The 26128-nt window shown below is 28.8% G+C and overlaps 2 protein-coding genes across 2 annotated transcripts; both read left to right on the forward strand.

Moving 5' to 3' along the window:
- Positions 1-3567: 3567 nt before the first annotated feature.
- Positions 3568-12868, forward strand: LOC100803487 (katanin p80 WD40 repeat-containing subunit B1 homolog KTN80.2). The gene is made up of 19 exons (XM_006594271.4): positions 3568-3795; positions 4352-4482; positions 5355-5472; positions 5766-5992; positions 6102-6204; positions 6741-6811; positions 7326-7400; positions 7486-7629; positions 7945-8122; positions 8624-8812; positions 8921-9109; positions 9804-9860; positions 9946-10214; positions 10349-10474; positions 10851-10925; positions 11062-11174; positions 11492-11608; positions 11698-11766; positions 12200-12868. Exons 1-19 carry the CDS (start codon positions 3771-3773, stop codon positions 12258-12260), a joined length of 2337 nt encoding a protein of 778 aa, XP_006594334.1. The 5' UTR covers positions 3568-3770; the 3' UTR covers positions 12261-12868.
- Positions 12869-15689: 2821 nt separating this feature from the next.
- Positions 15690-17560, forward strand: LOC102660929 (uncharacterized protein At2g29880). Its single transcript, XM_006594272.4, has 2 exons — positions 15690-16376; positions 16471-17560. Exons 1-2 carry the CDS (start codon positions 16020-16022, stop codon positions 17119-17121), a joined length of 1008 nt encoding a protein of 335 aa, XP_006594335.1. The 5' UTR covers positions 15690-16019; the 3' UTR covers positions 17122-17560.
- Positions 17561-26128: the final 8568 nt, after the last annotated feature.

Below are 26128 nucleotides of genomic sequence, written 5' to 3' on the forward strand. Positions count from 1 at the left end.
ATTTTCATGGTAAAGGTACATCAATAGCAAATCTGGAATTGCCAAAACATTCTCTTTGCCCTTAAAAAAAATCACCAAGAGTACCCACCAGCATCATATGAGTAATAGTATGTCATTGGCAAATGAGAACCTATATATTTTTATTATTTTCAATAAAAAAAATTGTATGCCACTTTTGATTCCCCCCACCCCCGGCATAATTTAATAGAACTTTTTCTCCTTTTTAACGAGTGTGTTGTGTTTTTTGGTAATTTATAATTATGTTATTGATGCGAAGTATATTTTTTATTATTTATCTATCTGTGTTATTAATAATTAATTTTTATTGAATGATTTATTTGATTACTTTTAGTAAAAAAAAATTATTCATGTTTCATTTTTCTATTAATAATGTTTGAACTTAAGATCATGATGAAGAGAATCCAATTATTCAATTCTACTTAGATTAACAATGTATTATTTTAGGATTATTGTGTTTTATAGATAACTAAAATTATAGTATACATTGCAGATGATAAATATGTATTTTTCTATAGTTAAAATTTATCATAAATAAGTTCTTTTTATAAATTATATTATAGATCAAATTCATAATAAATAAATATCTTTGAATATAAAATATATTTTAAATTTACAGTGAACAATTTGAATAATGATATAAGATTATTTTTAATTACGTTGATAATATTTTTTTAAAAATATTGAATTTTAATTTAGAAATAGAAATAAAAATGATTACTAAATTAAAATAGACAGATTGTTAAGAAAATCAGATTTGCAAATAAAGATTAAAGAAAAGAAGTTTGGGGTGTTGAGAAAGAATTTTTATTTTTTGGGTTTTTGCAAGAATAATACTAGAAAAGTGCATCTAAAAGAGAAAATAAATATTAAAAATATCAAACTTAGTGAAGAAACTTCAAATTGTGTATTCTAATTTGCAATATATTAAAATATTTCAAAGTTCAAATAATTCAAAGGTTCTCTTGGGGAGAAATTGGTTGAAACAAAAATCACATGCTACTCATTACGTGTTCATAAGCAATTTATGAGCATTTGAGCACCTACGGTTGGTGCGAACTGGAAGTTGATGTGCAATTGTGCATCTTGAAACTATTTAACTGATATATGATTAGTGCACGACATACATACAATAGAACAATAATGAAATTTAGGTTACATTTATTTGCTAAAAAATGCGGTTTAACCTAATAACGAATTGAACTTAGTTTTAAAGTTGGTATAATTCCTATCTAATTTTTAGTTTTTACCAGTACTCCTATCTTCATGTTTTTCATTTTTGTAATTATTTAAAAAGTAAATATTAAAAAAAATAGAACCTAATTCTTAATTAGTTTGTATGTTTCTGACTTGAATTTGTGTTTCTGTGGTAACTTTGGACAAGGGTTACGTTTTCTAGGTTGAATTTGAGTTTAAGAGGTAAAGAAAAGTAATGAGATTTTGAGGTTTAGTTATTATTTTTTGTATCCTAATTCTGATTCATTTTGATGTATTGTTAGTAGTTAATTAGCTATGCAAGAGTTTTCTTTTGCAATGATAAAAAAAAAAGTTCATTGTTAATTAGCAAAATTCATTGTTTTGTAATTTGCAATTATTTAAAAAAAATGGGCTGAGTGAAGTCATAATGTTTATGTTTTGTTAGGATTCTTGGCGCCAAAGAATTTAAATTAGATACTTAAAAAGAGAGTTATTTATTGAATCCAATTTTTAGTTGATTATCACTCAACTTAATCACGCGTGAATCTCTCTCTCATAAGTAGGAGGCAGAAACATGTATGCCACGTGAGAGTTTAGTTTGAGTGCATGGCATTTATGGCTCACATTATTATTTGTTGTTAAGAGCGATGAAAAATTAATATTACATGGAGATATAATTAATATTAATCTTTAAAAAAAATATTTACACAAAAACTTTTTAGGATTAGAAATAAGAATTAACTAATAAATATATAATTATTAATTTGAATTTAAATTCTGGCAAATTTTATTCTATTTATTTTATATATAAACATTATTATTATTCCAAAAAATACATAGCTCTATATCCATGTCCTTTTAACTAACTGTTTTGAATGAGGTTGATGTATGCCCATCAAATCAACTTATTCGATGACAACGTAACGTAGAGTGTGTACATAGCTATCCAATTTCTGCCCAAATAATGAAAAATTAATGCTGAAGAAATGGAGCTATATATGCTATACTACTAAGCATTAAGGAATGTCCAGTCCCAATTGTCTTTTTTATTTTTTACAGAAAAAAAATGTGTAAGTTTCATACTTTATATTCCATCAAATGTTCCCTTGAAAATTCTTTTTATTCGCTGCAATATTCCTGATCAGTGTATATTAAATTGTGACTTAAGTTAGATTAGATTTTCAACAGTACCCCTCAGTAAAAAAAAATCATCAGTACCCCAACTCAATTCAAACTATCTTAATTTTATTATAATTTTTTATTTTATTTTATTTTACTTAATATTTTAAAATTTCAATAAGAATATATAAATCTATGTGCAATAAGAAAATTTCTCTTTTTTTTTATATTTTATAAAAATTTATTTTGAAAATGTAATTATATGTATACTACGAAATTTAATCTTTTTATTTAACATTATTATGATTTTTATTAATATTTTCTTTTAAAAAATTAAATCGTAAAATATGTATTAACCCGATGACTCAATTCTATCCAAACTAAATTCAATTCAAATCACTTAGTTTAAGTCAAATTAATTAAAATAATTTTGAAAAACCCAAATAAATCCAACCTATAAATTTCATCCATTTATATTTTCTTTATCAAACCTACCGCATTCTAACCTATAAACACCCTTATTAATTACACTAAATAATGTGATATCATTCCATAATTTGGTACAACTTCAAAAGGTTTTACATTGCAAAGTATTTTGCAAACATTGTTTGGTGTAAATTTGCATCTCATAATTTTAAGATTACAACATTGGATACATAAGGAAATTTTAATAACTATTTAGCGGCATTCATTACTCTTTATCATGTCATTATTATTTTATTTCTTAAAATTAATATGATACATCTATTCGTTAAAAGAAGTCATATATACTCATTAAATATATTTAACCAATAATATTAATTCAAAACGATATAAGTATTCCTAACAAAAAAATTAATTTCAAATTATAAAGTAAAAAAATAATATTACACACACAATATTCAACGCTTAATTCAAACAAAATCTCTTTAAAAAAAATCAGACTTCATAGCTCAGTAAAATAATATGAAATCCACACTTTCATATTCTATCTTAATTTAATACTTTCAATTCAATTCACTTTATTTTTATTCTTTCCTCTCCACCAAACCTACCTTAGATAAATTGGCAACGACAATTGCTTACTGAAGGGCCTTAAGAAAAAATTTGCGTACTAAAGGGTATTTTGGTCTGAGGAGTAAACATGGGTATGAGTCTACGTGTTCCCCACAGAAAATAAAGAAGTTGACAACAATATTGGATAATATTAAATATTAAATATTAAATAATAATAAAGAAGATTATTTCTGACTGTTGAATGATTGTTCATTTGTTCTTCTTCTTTCTTGGTTGGTTTGTTAAGAGCAGTTCAGTTTCCACTTCCAAAACTGAAACACAAATTCTCAGTTTGGTTCTGAAGTGAAGAAGCTGACCCAATTCCTCATTTGCTTCATTTGTGTGGAAAGGAACTTCATTTCTGCTCCACAAGCTGCCTTTGCTGTTTCCCAACAACACTAATGGCAAAGACAGGATACAAACTACGTATCCTTTTTTATATATATAAGTTTTGTGCCTCAGAAAATGCTTTCTGTTGCAATGTGGGTGAGTTGTGTCCTTGAAACTCTTGTTTTTTTTTTTCTTTCTTATTTTATGGTTCGTTGGTTGTGGCAAGGTCTGGTGTAGGATTTGTGCTTTGTTTACTTCCTTTTTTTTTGGTGGGGGGTGAGCAAATGTTGGAAGCTCATTAATAAATTGGAAGTTATGATGAAAAGTTCAGGTTTTTTAGGCCTTTTCTCTATGTTTAGTGGCTGAGGAATTGTTAGAGGTTGGTGTAAACTTTCAAGTTGCTGTTTTTTATATTTGTGTTACTTCATTGTCTTTGTCTTGCTTTTGATAAGCTGAAGTACTCTGCTAGGGTAAAAAGAGAGGATATTTTAAGAAATGAAAATTTCCGGTTTAGCTTCAAACGCTGATTTTGTAATTTATTTGGGTCTTTGATTTATGGTTTTTTTTTTTTCAATATTAGTCTGTTATTGACTCTGGTGTGTAGATGTTTGATTGTTTTGATAATGTGCATTCCTGAGCCAATCAACTGTAGAGGAATTTGCAGCTCATTCAGGGAATGTAAATTGTTTAAAACTTGGAAGGAAGGCGAACCGCCTTTTCATTACAGGAGGGGATGATCACAGTGTCAATCTATGGATGATTGGGAAACCAACCTCTTTAATGGTCAGTTGATTATTGCCTTTGTGTTTTAACATTTTGGTTGCAATATGACTAAGGCAGGATTGTTAGGCAGTAATGAAGGTCCATTTCTTGTGTGCCCTGTGTTGCAGCTTGCAAGTAATGTTATTGTAATGGTAGTGACTGAAGGATTTATGCTATTGCTCGTGACTGAAGGACTTATTTTCAATTCATATTAAATGATAAGCTTAAATTTGGACTGAAATAGGCATGGTATAACGATGATGGAGTATGATAGGAAGCAAGATTTTTACTCAAGTATTACAACTAAAGAAATTATTTACCAAAATCAGGATCCTTTAAATCTATTAACCAATATGCATCACTTTTTGCCACATCATCTTGCACATATTTTGTAGTATTCAAAGATCGTGTGGGCACTTGGGATTGTACTAACTACATCGACACAATCCAGTGAGATGGTGTCAGCATGGTTAACACAACCAACACACCTAGGAAGCAAAGTAGCAGCAACCTACCAAGATGCCAAAATTGCTTTTTTACCAAAACAATTTTCCTTAATGACCAATTCAATGATCATTAATCAAACAAGTCTGATGCCAACATTGTTTTTTTGCCACATAACTAGCTTGGAAGTTGCAAATGAAAATTTTGAATCAAACCAAGATGAATGAACATTGAACTGTGTATGATCTCAAACATGCTAGCAATGAAAAGTGAAAAAATTCTTGAAACTTCCTACCATACATGGATCATAATAATCTATTATCTGTACCCTTTTTGCTGATTGGGTTCCCTTTGTGACATGGGTTTGACTTTCTTATGATAGCAGCAGAGCCATGTTGAGCTTTAAACCTAACAGTGCTATCTTACTAAAAATGTTATGCATTATGCAGAGTTTGTGTGGTCACACTAGTTCAGTAGAATCAGTGACTTTTGACTCAGCAGAAGTGTTGATTCTTTCTGGAGCATCGTCAGGGGTAATAAAGCTTTGGGATTTGGAAGAAGCAAAGAGTAAGTTAATTAGTATATTCTGAAGTCATGGACTCTATAATATATAATGATGTTATTTATATGGCTTAAGACTTTTATGCTAGAGAAGAAGTGCAAACTTGCTGATCATAAACTGACAATTAGTTGATTTAAGAATTGAGTTAAGCTATCTACTTTGCATGCATGAGATTATAAGGGCATCTTGGAGAACTATTATAAATCCAAGTTAATCTTTTTGAATTGCCGGTGAAATGTAAGGTTCATGCATTTTCCAATACACCACTAATATGTGTGTAATTGTTCTTGAAGTATAGTGGTTCGCACTCTTACCGGACACAGATTGAATTGCACTGCTGTTGAGTTTCATCCATTTGGTGAGTTTTTTGCATCCGGCTCCTTGGATACTAATCTAAATATTTGGGATATCCGAAAAAAAGGATGCATTCAAACATACAAGGGTCATAGCCAGGGCATCAGTACTATCAAATTCAGTCCTGATGGCCGTTGGGTTGTTTCTGGTGGATTTGATAATGTTGTGAAGGTAAATAGCATGGAGTTTGTTGTGGAATAGCTGAATAGCTATTAATTGTATATAACTTTTACAATTCTTCTGTGAATAAATTATATGGATCTAACTTACCAATGTACAGGTCTGGGATCTAACAGGTGGAAAGCTCCTGCATGACTTCAAGTTCCATGAAGGACACATTAGATCCCTAGATTTTCATCCTCTTGAGTTTCTTATGGCTACAGGTGAGCTAGTGTACCTTAGAGGAGCTTGGAATGGTAGATGCTCATGCATGTGCAATAAATTTGTAAAGATCCTTGTTTCATAATTATAATGTCATTTCAAGTGCATCAAATGAGAATTTACTTAGGTTACATAGTTGGACAAGCTTAATGGAAATTTATGCAACAATGTTCTATATAATATGCTACATCTTTCATCTGTGGAGGGACTAAGGAAATCTTTGAGCATCTTCAAAAACTCAATTAGAGATTATCTAGAATGTATTCTGGTCTAGCCCCCATAATGCTTTGTGGGTCGTATCAAATCATGTTTTGCTAACAATCCAAATTGCATGCATGCTCGGGTATAGACTCTAGAGTGCATTTTTGGAGAGAAAAAAAGTTCTAAATATTTTACTGAAAATGCCATCTTAGAAAAATTCATTTTTGGTGTAATTAACTAATATGTCTCTGTTGAAGTTTGTATATTTACTGATTTACACCAAACATAAAACATTGTTATTCAGCAAAACAATAACAGTTCACAATTTGATATGCAGGTTCAGCAGATAGAACAGTGAAATTTTGGGATTTAGAAACCTTTGAACTGATTGGATCTACCAGACATGAGGTATCTAAACTTGCTGAAGCTTTCTTTTTCTGTTTGAAAGGAATCAATTATACCCATTAATATACCATAAATTCTGCTTCCAAATCTGCCTCTTATCAATTGAATTTTAGTTTTAATACATTTAGATCAGTTTTATTTACCACTACTATCTTTCTTGGAATCTCTTTGGTAACCTTTTCAATGGATAACCCTGCTTGACAGTTGACACTTTTTATTTTACCAGTTTCCCTTTGCCATCACATTGTTGTGGATAGTTTCCAAATGCAAAATGATTAGTTTAGTTGTGACCTAGAACATTTCTGTAACTTTAAATTGCTAGTGTATCCTGCCCTGTTTTGTATCTTACAGATGCATAAAATGTTGATGTGTTTTTGTGTTTTAAGTCATATACTATGATGTAGCTTAGTCGTCATTGTAGCATGGTAGGTATAGCATGTTGCTTTTTCTTCTAATGTAAGCCTGTAAATTTACATGAAATAGTAAACTCTAATAAGTATAAATTACTTTGTATTAGGTTTCGGGGGTACGCTCAATTGCTTTTCATCCTGATGGACAGATCCTATTTGCTGGATTTGAGGATAGTTTGAAGGTACAGATTGTTTGTTTCAATAATTAGATATGATGAACAACTTAAACAGGATAAAGATATCATATCTAATGCTCATGTATTGCAGGTTTATTCGTGGGAACCTGTTATATGTCATGATGCTGTTGACATGGGATGGACAACACTTGGTGACCTATGTATTCATGACGGGATGCTTTTGGGTTGCTCGTTCTACAGTAATTCTGTGGGAGTATGGGTGTCAGATATTTCAGTAGGACTCACTATCACTATATTAGTTAATATATTTATTTCTCAATTTATAACCTGATATCTGTGTTAATTATATTTAGCTCAAAAGGTATGATTGTAGAATTACTACTTATGTGGTTGCTATTATCTTAATTGCTAGTTTTAAATTCAAAGCCACCATTTCTGTGGTCCTCCTACATGTCAACAATGAATGTCATGACTACATGGCTTCCATATTAGTCTGTGAACAACAATAACTAATTTTGAGATGCTTTTCCTGTAAATAAGTTCTTTGTTAGCTAGCTTATCATTCTGATTGTTATTTTTAATGCATCAGCTTATAGAGCCATATAATGGTGGCTTGGAAACTGAGAAAAAGGAAAGCACAAAGCAGAAACTTAGTCTCCAGGGAAGACAAATGGAGAAAGTAGAAGCTGGTGTGGGACCGGCTTTTGGGTTGTGCAGTATGTCTGCTGACAATGAGTCAAAAGAGATAAAGAATATATATATAGACTGTAAGCTACGGACCTTTTTGTCTACTATTGATATTAGACACGGCTTTATTAAAATTCTGAACAAATTCAGCTTTCAAAATAAAAAAAATTCCATAAAGTACATCTGAGCTCATTAATAGGTAGGATGCTACAATTGCATCAGTGGATTGTTTGGTGGAGAATCTTCAGACAATTTAATTTAACTGAATCAATCTGGAAATTTAATTATACTAGCATATATGTACTGAAGTTCTTGACACGATGAATGTAAATTAAGATTATGGATAAGGCCTCTCTAAAGTGAATAAGTAGGGCTATAATGCTATATCCACCATGGAATTTATTGATGTGCATCATAATCTTAACCCACAAAAATCTAAAGACGGGGCATCCTTACCTACTCACTTTAGAGGAGCTTTTTGTAAGATTATATACGTTTTCCATCGTCAATTTTTGTGTAATTCTTTAATACTGTCCCAATGATGTATTGAAGAACTTTTTTTTTTATTTTTGCATATAAAGCTTCTGGAGGGAATCCTGATACCTTAATAAGATCCAGGTCTTATAATTCTCCAAAAGTAGATCTTCCTGAAGAATCCAAAGAAATGCTAAACTGGAGTCCTGCAACAAGAGCTCATGCAAAACAAAATGAACAAACACTTAGAAAGTCTTACATTATGCCAAACTTTGTACCTCGGGATATTGTCAATGGTAAGAACTCAGCAACCTTTTCAAAGACTAAACCTGGAATGTTGCTTAAGCCAGTTCATGTTCAGGGAGCATCCACTGACATACTTGATGTTGATGGGTTTTCATCAGATTTGGATTCCAGAACATTTTGTGATACTGGAAGCAAATCTGATAGTCCAAAAGATCCTAACTTCCAAATGAAGCTTGGATCTCAGAATGAAGTCAGAGAATCTATTGAGGATAAGCATCCTATCAAAAGTGTCACAGAGAAGTTTGAAAAAACTTTAACACCAGACAGATTTTCTGACCAAGATAAATGTAAGTTTTTTTCTGCCAAATCCCTTTATAGGTCAAATGCAAGTCATTGCTGATTTCTGGAATTGGCTCCTCTAAAATGATTAGTTCACTTTCGAGCAAAGTGTCACATCTCAAGTTCTCAACAATACTTGCAATTTCCTTTCTTAGTATACTTTTCCACTCGTACAAAAAATGAGCTAGCTGCCCCACCATTCTCTTCTCTATTCTTAGTTATAGTGTGGGCTAAATTAGTGGCTAACATCATTTCCCTGAACTATATTTGGCTTCTTATTAGTTGAATAACTGCTTTTCACTTTGATCCCATACCTATAGACTTGAATAAGCCAAGTTCTAATCACATTGTGTTTCTCTTCCATTCATTATATCTAAAATATCATACATTTGGGTCTTGCTTGACAAATCTGTGGAGATTTATACTGAACTTCTATGTATGCTTCTTATTCTATAAGAAAAAAATATGCTTGTTATTTCTGACTTCAATCTCCTGAAAAATATTGAATAAACTGTTGGCCAACACTCTTGAGTCTTGACAGATAAACTCTTACAAAGATGTTAATAAACTGTGATTCTGACTTGTAGTTTATGGATATTTTAGTTCTACTTGTGTAAAAAGTTGGCATGCCATGTGCTTTAGGTCATTAATATGGGAAAATAAAATATTATCATCCATGGTTAATATGTGATCATCTTTCAGGTAATCAATCCTCTCCATACAGCAAGGAGATGAGTCCAGTTAAATATGTCAATGGAGGTTTGCCATAGCTCATCAATGTTGTTTTATTATGCACTAAGAAAGCCCCTGGAAACTGAATAGTTTTAAATCCTGCTTTTGGCAGTTGCTGTTTTACAAGGAAGGACCCGTTCTTTGGTTGAGAGGTTTGAAAGAAGGGAAAGAACTCCCACCGATGAGAATCAAGCTAATGCAACCCCCACCACAATATTCGAAAATAAGGAAAAAATTCTCAAAGAAGATCAAACTAATGCATCCCCCATCACCAGCATAACATCTGAGAAGGGTGAAAGATTTCCTTTCGGCGATGATCAAAACAATATGCCCAATGTTCCCAACACAACCAGTGAAACTGACAAGTCTGCTAACTTCCTGGTAAAAATCTAGCTTGTAACAAGATATAGTTTAGTCAAGCTGGATTTTTTTGGGTCATCTTGCTATCACTTTTTACGATTTGTTGCATTGGTTTAGTTGAACTTACTCAACTATATCTTGTTATATAATGTCAGAAAGTTGAGCCTCAAGTTCTTGGAAGCGATTCAAACTCTGCAAATGATGGAGAGATAATTGAAGGGCTGATGCAAACTCATGATGTAACATTAAGTAATCTCCGTTCACGTTTGACAAAATTACAGGTATTTTAGCTAGTCAGATATCAATATCATTTGCTTTTAGATGAAGCCCGTGTTTAGACTTGTAATCCCAGTATCACTAAGTATTAATTTTAGACATAAAACTTATAACAGTGTTTGGCTATAACTTATATGCTGAGATGTAAGGGTGCATTTTTGTTTAAGTTTTCTTAACAGGGTTATAGAAAGAAAGGATCCGGCTCCCCTAAAGTGAGCAATTCACTTTAGAGGGTAAAGTAATATCAGTCATTGACAAGAAAATTAACAGACGATGTTACTTTATCTATACTCACATTAAAGAAGCCAAATCCAGAAAGAAAATGACAAAAGCTGGAACAATTTCGTTCCCCAATTGGTTCTAAGTAAGGTGCATTTGCAGGTAGTGCAGCATTTTTGGGAGCGGAATGATACTAAAGGTGCCATCAGTGCTTTGAGAAAGTTGCCTGATCAATCTGTGCGTATTTTTTTATATTAAGTGGTCATGTGTCACTTGTTCGGTCTTTGTTTGTTCTGTATTAAATGCTTTAACTAGTTATTTATGGTTTTGTTCTTTAATATATAGTCCTGAAGATAACTTCCTCTGAATGTAGGTTCAAGCTGATGTTATCAGTGTCCTTGTTGATAAGATGGAGATTATCACCTTAGATTTATTTTCTTGTTTACTTCCTGTGCTCACAGGTTTGTTGGATAGCAACATAGAAAGGTAATCCTTTATTAACATGGTGTTAGGAAAATTCATGCTGGAAGTTAAAGTATGTGAGGCCTCATATTTGCTTTCATCTAGTGTGCAACTTATAGTTTGTAGGCCGTGACCTCACAGAAGCAGTTTAAATTGTCATGCATGTTCCTACTGATGGTCTTGCATATCACTGGGGATTTGGTCTTTAATTGAACTCAATGACGAGTGTGATCCACATAATCAACCTCACCTTGTAGGATTTGTTGTTCCTACTGATGGTGGCCTTTGCAGAAAATCACAATGTGGTTTCGGTAGACATTAACTCTGTTCTTACTGTGCAGACATGTGAAGGTGTCACTGGATATGCTGCTGAAGCTTGTGGCAGTTTTTGGTCCAACAATACGTTCAACCATTTCAGCACCTCCCTCTGTTGGGATTGATCTACATGCAGAGCAAAGGTATCCTCCATCTTCACCTAATGTGGCTTTCGCTATCTCATAAAGTTTATATGTTAATGATCCTAATTTATACAAAATCTTGAGAACAGGCGAGAATGCTCCAATCAGTGCTTTATGCAACTGCAAAAGATCCGAATGATTCTTCCAATATTAATAAGGTAAACATTTCATCTTTAGTGTTGCCAACTCATGCATACTGAAGTCAATCTTGCAGACTGATGATTTTAAAATAGAAAACAAAAATAGTCCTTGCCAGTTTCTATTTCTTTATTTTGAACTTGTCCTTGTATGACAAGATTTGCATGCCTTTGAAAAATTAGAGAAGTAGCATTTGCAACTATATATTCCTATGATAAAAAAAGGTATGTTAAACAATTTGCATTGCGTTTTGGGCTTTTGGCAGATAATGCATGTTTCTGTTGAATTGCTTCTCATTTTAATAAAGCAGTAATTCCTCTCTCAGATTTACTAAACAACTTAATGCTGTCAATTCTTAACCTGTTTCTTTAAATATCACTCTGACATTCATTTACATCTACATACAATCAAGAGTCGCTCGCTGTTTCACTTCTCCCCTGCTTTTTGTTGCAGGAGGGGTGGTATATTGGCCAAGTCTGCCCAAGAGCTGAATTTAGTTCTTCAACAACCCTAACTAAAGGTGTTGTTTTATGAACTTCATCCAACTCACGAATGAGTGACTTGGCTTAACATGCTGCTTAGCAGGATTGTGTACAAAACATGAAGCCTTCATGTTGGTCTTTTTCATCCACAGCCAACAATTTCCTTTCGAAGATTTGCACTAGCGACGGTTGTCATCAGCTTTGTTTAATGGCAGAAAATTTTAGCCAAGTAAGATATGTGTGAGATATCTGAATGAATTATTAGACCTTGTGCTTAATTGCTTGAAAAGTATCTCAGTCTTCAACTGAGTGAATGTATCAGTCTGCTGTATTTAGTAGTTGTGCAAAATTCCTTGTATGTGCAAATATCCAATGAAATGTATCTTTTTTCTGGGGTCAAAGTACTCATGCTTCTTTTGTTAAAATAATTGGAGTGGTCAGAACTTACAAATATGATGTTCACTGTACATTTAGATCATAGAATGCTCAATTTGAATACTGGGCAGATTAAGATTGTCATTACCAATTACCAAAGCTGCTCTTGGATTCTATCAAAGTAAATTTGTATTAAGGAGTAAGGACGATGATACTTGTGTTGACTTTATCATTATATAAGAGTTCGGCGAATAGGTTTTTTTCTTTCTTTGGTGAACATAATTTTGTGAGTCGGTAAACATCTTCCCTTTTACATTACAACTACTTGAATAAGACAATCAAGCCGTTATTTAGGTAAAATAGTTACGTGGGTGTGACTAAAGTTGTTTATTATTATTATTATTATTATTATTATTATTATTATTATTATTATTTCAGTTCTATTTTAATAGTTAACTACAGAAAGAGTATTACATATCAATCTTTAAGCTTTTTGCAACCTGGGAAAGCATATAACTATTATGTGTTAAAGTTAAAGTTAATGTAATTCTTGTTGTGAAATTTCTCATAAAGGCATAATTTTTCACCGGAAATAATTCTACCAAGTTAGATAAGATTACTATGATCAGTAAATTTTTTTAATTTAAATTCAATTGTATACTCATGTCTTGGATTTGATACCATTAATTAATATGGAACATGTGCTCGGTATGGTCATAATTTTAAACTGCATAATGATAAATTGTTGATTTTATTTACTAGTTCATTATATGATATACCATGGATTTTTCACACCCTGGTTTAAATAATTAGTTGTGGGGTTCAAATAATTAGTTGTGATCACTTCCATTAATCATCATCAAATGGGAGATGTATTAGGAGAGAAAATAGCTACAAAACTATGTTTTCTAAATTAGTACATAAATTGAATGATTCACTTCAGTACGTTTACTTTTGTGGGGGAGGGGGTATTGTGCTTCCTTTGAATGGGTGGAAAATGGAAAGAGACAATTGATCAGGAGAAAATATAAGACGATTATACTATTTTTCTTATTTTGTGAATAAAGTTTTCTCCGTTGAAGGTGTCACAAAATATCTACTTTTTTTAGATAAAAATGTATTTATTTTAAAGTTAGGTAAAAGTAATTCAATAGATATTTATTTAAATAAATGGGTTAATTAATTTTTTAGCCTCTAATTTTATATGAATTTTCACTTTTAACGCTTCAAAAATATTTTGATCTATTTTGGTATTCTATAAATTTGTTAATTTCATTTTTATTGTTTATTGTTAATTTGAACAATTAAACGATGATATGACATTCAAGTAGACATGTGATGTAGTATATTAGACCATTGTTGTTAATGTGATAATCTCGTGATAATTTTTTAAAAATGTCATTTTTTTTTCTCAATTTCTATTTTTAATTCCTAAAAAATATTGATATTTTTTAGTCTCTAAATAAAAAAGTTTTATTGTTTTCAGTAACTAAAATTTTTTTCATTCTTAGTCTCTCAAAAGCTTGATAATTTTGGTGAAAACATTTTCTTAGAGACTAAAAAAATCATTCTTTAGAGATTAAAAATAAAAATCGAGAAAAAAAAATTGACAGTTTTAAAAATTAATTATTTAACAAAATATCATGTGACGGATGTGGCATCATTTATTTACTGTATAAGTTAACGGTAAGAATTAAAAATAAAATAAATAAATATTTGGAAGATCAAAACCGATCAAAATAATTTTTGAGAGACTAAAAGCAAAAATTCATATACGAGGGGAAAACTTAATTAACCTTGAATAAATTTCTATCGTCTATTTTTCTTTATTAAAAGGTAATTATGATAAAAACAAGCATAGGGTTAGGTTTTATATCATTGGCTATGATTATATGGTCTTTCTATTTAGTTAGTACTATGTTGATTGCATTGTCAATTAAATTAGACGGAGTATACTCAAATTAAGTTATTTTCTTTTGATCTAAACAGTAAAGTTTATCCGCACGAAATCTGTAGGTCAATCCCCAGCGAGACCCAATAATTTCTTTAGCGGGTGTGTTTGATTTGAGTTTCAATATCTACTTAGTTGATGGATCATTTTTTTCAGTTGAATTAAATCGTAACTTTTATCCAAATTGAGATTTATAGTAAAGTTATCTCTCTTGATTTCCCATTAAATGTGAAAAACTCCAAACATAAATCAAGTTTAAAAAAAACTTATTTTTAACTAAGTGTATTGGATTAAGATTTCAAAGGATTTTAAAAGATTTTTTTATGATTAAAAAGTCTTGTGGTATTCAATCAAGACTTTTATAAAATATAAACAAATCTTGTGATATTCAATTAAGACAATAAAGATTTTTTTTTCAGGGCAACAAAATCTGTTGGTATTCAATTGAGATTTCTTACCACTTTTAAAATGTCTTTTGGTATTCAAAAGTAAATAGATTTTGATGGATTCTTTTGTGGAATGGATTTTGAGAGACTTTTTAGTTAGAAATATACATAAAATACTCTTCCAACAATCTCACCCAAACCCTTGAGACTTTTCATAATCTTCCAAAGACTTTTTCTTCTCCTGCCGAACAAGACACAAACCACTACCAGGTTCATTCTCTTACAACTTTTCAATCAATTTTACCTATTTTTTTAATGGCAATCGATAGTCAATATTGTTCATACTATATGTATATTACGCAAATCAAAAGAAAAGGGTGCTGTATATGCTTCAAGATTTCGTATTCATATTGTTTTCAACGTCCAGGCAATGAATATGCATCAAAAGAATGGCAATTGATATGCATCAAGATTTCATATTGCTTTTTTTTTAGTACTGTATATGCAAATCAAAATAAAAAACTCTTTTTTTTTTGTTTCTTCAACTTGTTTTTTTACAACGTCCATTATTATTATTATTATTTTCTTGTGTTATTATTAAAATGTTAATTATTAATGTGTTATTATTATTTTTTTGACAGCGTGTTATTATTATTATTATTGTGTTAATAATTTTTTAATTGTTATTGTGTTATTATTATTGTTATTTTGTTAATAATTTTTTTTTAAATAATTTTATGATATATGAGTATTATTTTTATGGAAAATGCTAACATGTGCCCTTAAGACACTTGTTAGTGTATTATGTATAGAAATTTTGTATTGAAAGTTGTGCAATTTACTTTTTTAAAAGTCAAAAATTGTTGTTTTTAAGACATAGTTACTATTGGAAGTATCCTTAACATGTGCCCTAAGTACGCATGTTAGCATGACCCTTATTTTATTATTAGGTAGTTTTTTATTGGTTTTTCTATTGAATTGTATATTATTCGGGATATAGTCACTATACTTTTGACAATTAGGAAACAATAACTATTTTTGTCAAATAACTAGTTTCTTATATATATATTAGCGATCAAATGGGGGATTCACAAGAAAATAACAAAGGAAAGAGTAGAGACAAAGATAATTATGTATCTTGGACTATGGAGGATACCAATGAGTTGTTGCACCTCTTGGTGGATGCTATGAATAGGGGATTGCGTGATGCCAATGGGTCACTTAGCAAACAAAATGTAGAACGAATAATACTTCCTCAACTCAATGCAAAAACTAAATTCCCTAAAACTTATAGTCATTATTTGAGTCGGATGAAGTGGTTTCGAAACCAGTATAACATGATGTCAACCCTTATGCGCAACAACTCTGGCTTTGGATGGGACCCAATTGGAAAAACTTTCACTGCTCATGAGGATGTATGGAAAGATTACTTAAAGGTGAGCTAAGTTCATAATCTTTTAAATATATTAATAGTTATAAATTTAGTAAATTATAATATTTGTAGTATATTAACAATGATTTTTTTTTTAGTCCCACCCAAGTCACAGCAAACTTCGAGGAAAAAGTATGGTTGATTATGAGTATTTGAAGATCGTTGTTGGGGGTGGAGTTTCTAGCGGGAATAATTCTATATCAGTCGATCCAGATGATACTGATGCAACAACTTTTGAGCCAAAAAATAGAACTGTTGGGATAGAAGAATTTTCATATGATCCTAATAGTGATACATTCATAACACCAAATAACTATGAACCAGCATATCAGCCTCCATCACCAAACCAACCAAGTCCACCATCCCATCCCCCTTTAGATTCAGAGGTTCCCATAGAAAAACAAAACTGTCACAAGCGAAGGAGATCCGAGTATGGAGGGAGTTCAAGCGCTGTTGGGATCAACAATCAAGGCAACGTTCTGGAAAATCTTTCTGTTGGCATTGGGACTATTGCTGTGAATTTTGAAAAAATATCCAACATGATGGAGAAAAGAGAAAAAGATAGAGATAGAGATAGAGAGCTCGAGGGTATTATTTGGGATGTTATAAAAGAAATTTCAAATTTGGATGACATAACGCGTTTCAAGACAGCTGAATTGTTAAATACTAAAGCAAAAAAGGATTTTTTCTTGAAGATGTCACCGGAAGAACGCTCATCTTGGATAAACTTTAAGTTAGGGAATAATTAATATTTTGATCATCTATTATTAACATATTATTTTAAACATCGTGAGTTTGTTGAACTATATCTTTTGGGTCTCTATTTTGGTTGAAGTATTTGGTTTGTTTTTTGGTCGAACTATTATGGTTGTATTTTGGTTGAAATATTTGGTTTGTTTTTTGGTCGAACTATTATGGTTGAAGTATTTAGGTTATATATTTTGTGAAATTGTTGTGGTTAAACTTTAGTTATATTTATTTTATATATGAATTTGTATTAACTTTGATATTGACTTATAACCATGACCATGACATAAAGAACGAAGAAATGGATGGAGATATATATAATGAAGATACAAATGATGAAGATATAGATGACGAGGAAACAAATGAAGAATTTTATGAAGCCACATACACATATGTGATGGCAATTTATGCTTTAATAGATATATTAAATCAGTTTTTGAATATGATGCGTGGTGAACATATTGAACGTCCATTAACTCGACGACAAATTACTAGTCGGGGATATGACTATATACACAAAGCATTAAACGATGATCCTGCAATCTTTCGACAAGTATATAGGATGTATCCTGATGTATTTCGAAAGTTGTGCACGATTATAAGAGAAAAAACACCTTTGGAGGATACAAGATTTATTTGTGTTGAAGAAATGCTTGCATCATTCCTACATATTGTCGGCCAGAACACTCGATATTGTGTAATCCGCAATACATTTGGCCGATCACAATTTGCTACAAGTGAAAATTTTCACAAGATTTTGAAAGCTCTGAACTCATTAGCACCTGATTTAATGGTTAGACCAGGCTCAACTGTGCCTGCAAAAATAAGGGAAAGCACAAGGTTTTATCCTTATTTTAAGGTATGTGATCATTATCTAATTATAACAAAATTATAATTATAATTGTGATTATTATAATAATATTTATGATTATTGATACACACACTTTAGGATTGCATTGGAGCTATTGATGGTACACATATTCCCGCATCAGTAAAAGGACGAGATGTAAGCAGTTATCGTGATCGTCATGGAAATATATCACAAAATGTATTAGCTGCTTGTAACTTTGATTTGGAATTCATGTACGTTCTTAGCGGGTAGGAGGGTTCAGCACATGATTCCAAGGTGTTAAGTGATGCTTTGGCAAGGAAGAATGGACTTAAAGTGCCCCAAGGTAAGTATTATCTGGTGGATTGTGGATTTCCTAATCGACGTAAATTTTTAGCCCCATATCGAGGTGTACGATATCATTTACAAGATTTTGCAGGTCACGGTAATGACCCTGAAAATGAAAAGGAATTATTTAATCTTCGGCATGCATCCTTAAGGAATGTGATTGAGAGGATATTTGGTATTTTTAAATCGCGGTTCACAATTTTTAAGTCAGCACCTCCATTTATATTTAAAACACAAGCAGAGCTTGTGTTGGCATGTGCAGCACTTTATAATTTTCTTCGCAAAGAATGTCGTTCTGATGAATTTCCAGTGGAACCTACTGACGAGTCTTTATCTTCATCTTCAGTGTTACCAAATTACGAAGACAATGATCATGAACCCATTGTTCAAACACAAGAGCAGGAACGAGAAGATGCTAATATATGGAGGACTAATATAGGTTCAGATATGTGGAGAAATGCTAATAATTAGGTGAACATGAAGTGAGAATCACTTTGTTATTATTTTTTTAGGCAATAATGACTTTGTTATTAAAAGGTTTAAAATTTCTATCGTTTTTATTTTCTTTATTCAAACATTATAATTTATTTATCATCTTTTTCATTCACTTTTGTAACTTCCGTTATTTTTTTGTTTAAAATGCATTAATCTTTCAAAATCTTAAAAATCCATAAAGTACTTTGAAATCTTAAAAATCTGTGTTAGAAATCCATTAAAATCTTGGGTTAAGAATCCTGATTGTAAAAAGTCTTTTAAAAAAAATCTTTTAAAATCCCACAAAATCAATACAATCCCACATAATCTTTTAAAATCTTCAAGATTGTTTTTGTCAAAATATTCTCTCAAAATCCCAATCCAATACACCCCCCTAAATTTAAATTTATAAAGTCGAGTTCAATCAAAACTCCATTTTTTCAATTATAATTCAAACAGTTATTGTTTAAGCTTATTTCAAGTGCAAGTCAAGGATATATAATAATCTTGTATGACTCAAATACAATTAGTGTTTATAATAAATACATGCTATCTAAAAAAAAAATAAGTGTAGACTCAATGTTGGCAAGGATGCATATAAATATAGAATTATATTATTAATATAATATTTTTATAATAGTATTTTATTTTAATTTTTATGAACCATTGATATCATTTACACGACTAATTACTTGTAATTGTTTTAAAAATTAACAATTTTATTATATTCATTAATTTATAATCAAATGAAAATATAAAAATAATTTCTTTATTATTTGAATTAATTTTATATTATCTTTTTACTAGTTCACTATATTACTCATATTTTTTACAGACTCTATATTAATTATTTAATACCATGTTTTTTTATCTCTATTATAAACCATATATATATATATATATATATATATATATATATATATATATATATATATATATATATATATATATATTATGCAACATAAATCATATCTCATTCACAAATTAAAGAATTGATTTTTAAGCATTGAATTTTAAACAAATATAAATTGATTATGCATTGAATTTATTATTATTTTTTAATGGATAGATTGTGTGGAAGAATTGGTTCTATAAGTTTGTCTTTCATATTCGATCTTCAACTAAGACAACTATTAGAGTATGTTTGTTTCATGGATTAAAAATACATTCTCAGAATTATTAACATGGAAATGTTATATTTTTATGTTTGTTATAAGTTTTCAAAAATTATTCCTATACATAACTCATTCTTAGAAAACTATATTACACACCTTCTTCATCTTCCTATTCTCATTTAAAAGGGGATGAAAATCTTGTGTTTCTATGGAAATCTCCTCTTTCCTCTTATTTAATCTTATTTATTTATTTATTTATTTATTTAATATTTTTAAACTAAAAATTCCAAGAAATAATAAGTATTTACCAAACATCTTTAATGAAAATAATATTGATTTTCAAGAATATAATCAAATTCCTAAAATAAGCATCTTTTAATATTTTATTCGATATTAGTCCAACGTTGAATCTAACACTAACAAAAAGAATTTTTTACAACCAAACTTTTATAGTTACACAACTATACGACTTAAATACTTTTGACTATCAAATAAAGATTATCTTATTTTTCTTAGCATTAAAATTTTCAATTTCTTCCCTGATGTTAGAATAAAACACTTACAATCAAGCGTATGAAAATATGAAATGTTGAGTTTTCTTTTCTTCTATATCACACTTTTTTCAGCACACCTTCAATTATTGACCAAAAATTATTGAAAATCACCTGATGAGTCTCATATCATATTTAATGAGTTTATCTTTTGATTTTGTAGTTTTAAAATAATTTGAATCAACAGTAAATTCCCATAAAAGTATGTTAGAAAATGTATTACTAGTCCTCCTCTTGTTCAATATTACAAGACCTATCAATATTATGTTGGACATAACATGTTATGTTTAAGACAAATAGAATTTTGGTCTCTTATTTATATTTATTATTTCAATTTGGTCCCTTAAATTTCAAAAAAATTATTTTGGTTCCTTAAAATGCATTTGTTAGCATAAAACAAGAAAAACTGTAAAAAATACTAAAACAAAAAATACAAATGTAGTATTTATTTGAGAGAGAGAAAAATTATACACCCACAATGTAAGAAGTTTTTACATTTTTATTTAATTATAACTTATCATTGTATAATAAATTTTTTATTTTTATAATGATTATTTTAAAAATTATATTAATAGCAAATTATAATTCGACAATTATACACTATCAATGTTTTTTCATCTGATAAAAACATATCATGATAATATTTTTTACTTTTATAATAAATATTATAAATTCATATTAACGACGAATTATAATTAGATAATTTACACTATCAATACATCAACATTAAATTTTTGTAAGATTTTATTATTCTTTACAACAATTTAATTTTGCCGAGATATTCTGAAAAATGATAAATTTCAACTTTTTTTCGCAATAAGACTTTGAAATAATTATTTCCAAATTATTCACCATGATCAGTTGTGCTAGTTAAAGTACAAATTGTGAAGAAAAAAAAAGATAGTTAAAATACAAATACTTTTTCAAATTTAATTCATTTGCATAATATCTAAAGACATTGAATGATACCAATTCTTACAGCAAAAGAAATATACCCACATACTCGTGCATGTAAAGAAAAGTTATCAATGATGACTAGTCCATATTTTTGACCAATTAAACTTAAAATTCTAGTAAGACCAACTAAATTCATTTGCAATAGGTTAATGTGTTTAGAAATGAAAACAATAAAAAAAAAAACAAATCAAAGAGATTTCAACTTGTTTCCCTTCAAACAAACTTAAAAAAAAAAGATAAATTTTACTAGGAACCTCAGCTCATACAATCTTTTTACAATATACTTCTTTCAATAAAAAGCATGTTACACACTCATCATTTAGCCCTTGCATATCAATCTTATAAATATTATTATATCTTTTGATAATAATAATAATAACTGAATGATTAAATTGATCTTTTGTTTATTCATGAGTCTTTATGAAAAGAAACACAATATTCATTGTAATAGTTTAATGAGTGTAGCTCGATTTACAATATATATAGAGTTTGTGAAAAAAAATATTATTTGATAAGATATTTCAGTTTTTAACTTTTTTTATTAGTTGAGAAATTCATTTGATTGTTTAATAAATAAGTTTTTTTTAATAGTTTTTAGTATTTTTTTAAACGCTACTTGAATTAGTTTTTTAAAATACTAGTTTCTACCTTTTTGTATTCTTTTTCCACTTTTATCCTCTATATTTATTCATTTCTCTTATTACTTTTTTTAAGTAAATTATAATTTTTTATTTTTTTATCATTTTACAACTTTTAGTTATTTCAACTATTAGTTTTATCAAATACTTTTAATATAATATTTCCTGTTAATAACTTTCAACTTTTAACTTTTAACTGTTAACTAACTTTTGAACTTTTAGTTAATTTTTCCGCTAATTTTATCCCAAACGAAATGAAGAGGATGATTTTTAATAATAAAAAAATATTCACTGTCACAAGATTAACTAATTTCAGTAAATCATGCTTTAACCTTTTTACATGTAAAACCTTCTCAATAGTAGATTTCAGATGTTTATAGCCTCCATGCTTAATTATTTAATTACACTCCAAAGATGGTAATGAACAAATTATTGCCATATCTTGTGTGTATTGTACAGATACTTCTTGGAAATTTCACGATATTTTTAACCAACACGCTTCAATGATTTTTTTTGTAAAAAATATATTCAAATTAAAGGGATATCTCTAATGATGATATTTTATTTTTATTATATCAACAATTACTAAATCTGACTTATAAAAACATAGAAGTTTTTGTTTTATTTTTGATCTTATTTTTTATATTTTGTGATAATAATATATTGTGTTTATATTTTTAACAACTTGTATCCATATATTGTATTTTTAATTTCTTGGCATTGGTATAAAGTATTTATCAATTTTATTGATGATTAATTTTTACTAGAAAATTTGATTGATCATTTTGGTGTGTTTTCTTCTTTTAATAATATTTTTTTTATCCATGAGACTAGAATGGGATATCTTACTTGAGAGAATCAAATCCAAATTACATGTAGTTCATTTATAAATATTTTATCTATGTCCTCTAAGTGTTTTTTTTCCCCTTCAAATTTTAGGATAGCATCGCATCTGGAACATTGCCATAGGAAATACTGAGAGGGCATTATCATTTGCAATTCAATGTTAAATGTTTAAGTTAATTAAATGAATAATGTCCATTGCATAGACTTTTAATAAGCACCTCCTTCTTCTTCACCAAACCAACACTTTTTTTAACCAATTATTTCATACAACCCACGACATCTCCATAAGCCACAATCCCATGACAAGAATTAATTTTCTCCCTTTGTTAGCACACACACACGTGCCTTCCACCCTTAAGCCACAAACCCAAACTTTTTTCTTTCATTAGCTCAAAAAACCCACACGACACCCTCACCATACATTAACCAACACCGATAAGCATCATTCTTGCTTTCTCCTCCAAGAAAACACCATCGCTAACTCTATAACAAAACTCAAAACAACCACCATTCATCCCATGCTCCAACAATTTAAGTAGATATCAAAAATTAAAAAACCCACATCCAAACAGAAAAAAGGGTAAATTAGTTGCAGCAGAGGAGTGGAAAAGGGGAACATTCAAGTTAAAAAAATCATTTTTGTTGGTACATGCTTGTTTGAAAAGGGTAAAAGACTCCATCCTCGGCAACCTCTGCAACATTGCCCATGTCCCCGGCAACAACCGTGACCCTAACCCATATTCGCCGCATAACCCTCGAGCCCCCTAAACCTAGCTCAAATTCCACCGGTTTCTAAGAAGATCCTTCGAATGATAGAGGGAGAGAATGGAATATCAAAAATACATAAATATATTTCAAAGTTTTATTAGTTTTATTATATTCTGTTAAGTAATGGTTGTTAATAAAATTATTAAAGTAACTGTCAAACTAGAAGGGAGGTCTTCAAATCACAGAACATGTTTATGTAATTTAGTCTATGAGTTAATATTTGTGCATTGTTATTGCAGGAATTTTATATGATCAACTAATAAGAGTTAATAACTTTAAAAATAATTATTATAAAATTAATATAATACTTCATTCCTTTCAAATAATATTTGAAATTTTGACACATTTATTAAGAAATATAATTAATATTTTAAATTTCCTAAAAATTTTCATGTAACTTATTAATATATCATTGATTTTTTTAATTAATTGCTTAGTAACAATTACTTCCATTAAAGATATACCATAGAAAATAATAATTAATACTTCATTTGTTTTGTAAAGTGATAATTAACTTTGAATATTGTAGAAAAAAATAATTAGCTTTGAATAATATTTTTGGCTAAAACTTGAAAAGAGGAAATATATGATAATTTGTGATGAATAATAGGGTGAAAGATCTTTATATCATTAATGCATATATTATTTGCTCATTTAATAAAAATGTCTTATGTTTGTAATGACCTTTCACGAAACTAATTATTTGAGTTTTTCTGTTTTCTTTCATAAAACTAGTAATAAAAACGAGAATTTATTTTTTAAAATTAAATTGAATTAAATCAAATACACATTATTTAAAGCTTATTGGATATGAAATCTTAATTATGTAGATGTCAAACAAAATAAAATCTTCAAGCAACTTTCAATGTTTTTAAACTATTATTTGTAACAAACACTTTAAAATAGATTTTAAGCCTACAAAATTGAGAAATCATTACTTGTTTCTATTAAATTATATTTTTTTAAAGTAAGCCAATATTTTCTCAAAAATAATTCCACTAAAGTGTTATTAATTATTTACACACATAAAAATTTTATGAACATAAAAGTGTGTAAATCTCATTTACTCGTGTGCTCCAACACGTGAAATGAAAAAAAAAAAAAAAAACAGCCCAGACGTGATGATGCAAATAAAAAGAGAAACACAGGAACCACACGACCCTGGCCTAAATTGAGAAAAAATAAATGTACAAAAATGAAAATAGTATTTTTTTTGTATGAAAAAAATATAGTATTATTGTTCTTTCTTACAAATTTTCTTAGTATTTTATGAAGAAATTATTCAAAACAAGTAAATATAATTTAATGTATTTAATTAAAAGATTAAATGCATATATATATTCTTAAAGGGGTATTAAATGCATTTAATATTGATGAGATAAGGGCAATAGATCAAAAGAGGGTATTTTTTAAAAAATTTATCAAATAGGAGTAAAATTTAAATTAATATCCTAAAAGAAAATAATTTATAATTTTCGAATTAAAAGTCATAAACTAACCTTTTTTATTGAAGTAGTAAAAATGATCACTGACTTCATTTTTTTTTAAATATGACTTTAACGTCATAATTTTTTTTCACACAACTTTAAAGTTGTGATTGATTTTTTTCTTTTCTTTTTTTATTGAAGTCGTAAATTATTTTACGACTTCAACTTTTTTTGCAAGTAAGGTATTTTTTAAAAATCATAAATAGTTAATTATTTAATGAATTAATATACGTTTTCTTTTTTATTATTTAATATTTTTTATTAATGTTAAGGATTATTATTTGTTTTGTAAATTAAAAAAAATAATGCAAAAAAATAAATTTAAATAAAAATATTGAAATGTGCTTTGTTTAACAAAAATATTAAAATGTTTTATTACTAATATTAAAAAATAATATTAACTTATAGTTTATAAAATAATATTAATTTTTATTTTTTTAAATATTTGAGGTTTAGGAAATTACAAATATATGATACTTGGGTGATGAGCAATGATATAATATCAAATTTTCCGTCACTTCAAATTTTTTTCTCGCATGTAGTTGCAACATGTGCTTCGAAGCGATGAAATACTTGAAAAAGATCAGTCACTAGTCGCATAAATAATGAGATGAACAAATTAATTCTAGACCGGCTTAAGAAATATTCATTGTATAAAACTGAGAGACATAATTATAGTTACTATCCATATAACAACTAATTTTTTTCTACTTTTTAATTTTATGATTTTGTTTAATTTGTATTGTTCAATTTATATTAATATATTATGTTATTTTTATTTTAACAACTACTTTTTTACTAAATTATTTTCTGTTGTTAATATTAAAATAATTTATAAAATAAAATAAATTAATACTATTATACGAAATTATTAATTTACTTAATGATAATTGTAAAAATTAATTGTATTTTTAAAAATTAATATTATTTGATGAATTATAGGTTAATATGATTTGTTAATATTAGTATCAATTTTTTTTAAAAGGTAAATTTTAA

Source organism: Glycine max, chromosome 13 (genome assembly GCF_000004515.6).
Source record: "Glycine max cultivar Williams 82 chromosome 13, Glycine_max_v4.0, whole genome shotgun sequence".
In the NCBI taxonomy this organism is placed as follows: domain Eukaryota; kingdom Viridiplantae; phylum Streptophyta; class Magnoliopsida; order Fabales; family Fabaceae; genus Glycine; species Glycine max.

Excerpts from the sequence above, each read along its gene's own strand:
- LOC102660929 (XM_006594272.4), top strand. The coding sequence starts at position 16,020 with ATGGGGGATTCACAAGAAAATAACAAAGGAAAGAGTAGAGACAAAGAT. Across the intron at positions 16,377-16,470 it reads TATGGAAAGATTACTTAAAG|TCCCACCCAAGTCACAGCAA; the intron begins GTGAGCTAAGTT and ends TTTTTTTTTTAG.
- LOC100803487 (XM_006594271.4), top strand. The coding sequence starts at position 3,771 with ATGGCAAAGACAGGATACAAACTAC. Across the intron at positions 9,110-9,803 it reads ATTTTCTGACCAAGATAAAT|GTAATCAATCCTCTCCATAC; the intron begins GTAAGTTTTTTT and ends ATCATCTTTCAG. Across the intron at positions 11,609-11,697 it reads GATCTACATGCAGAGCAAAG|GCGAGAATGCTCCAATCAGT; the intron begins GTATCCTCCATC and ends TCTTGAGAACAG.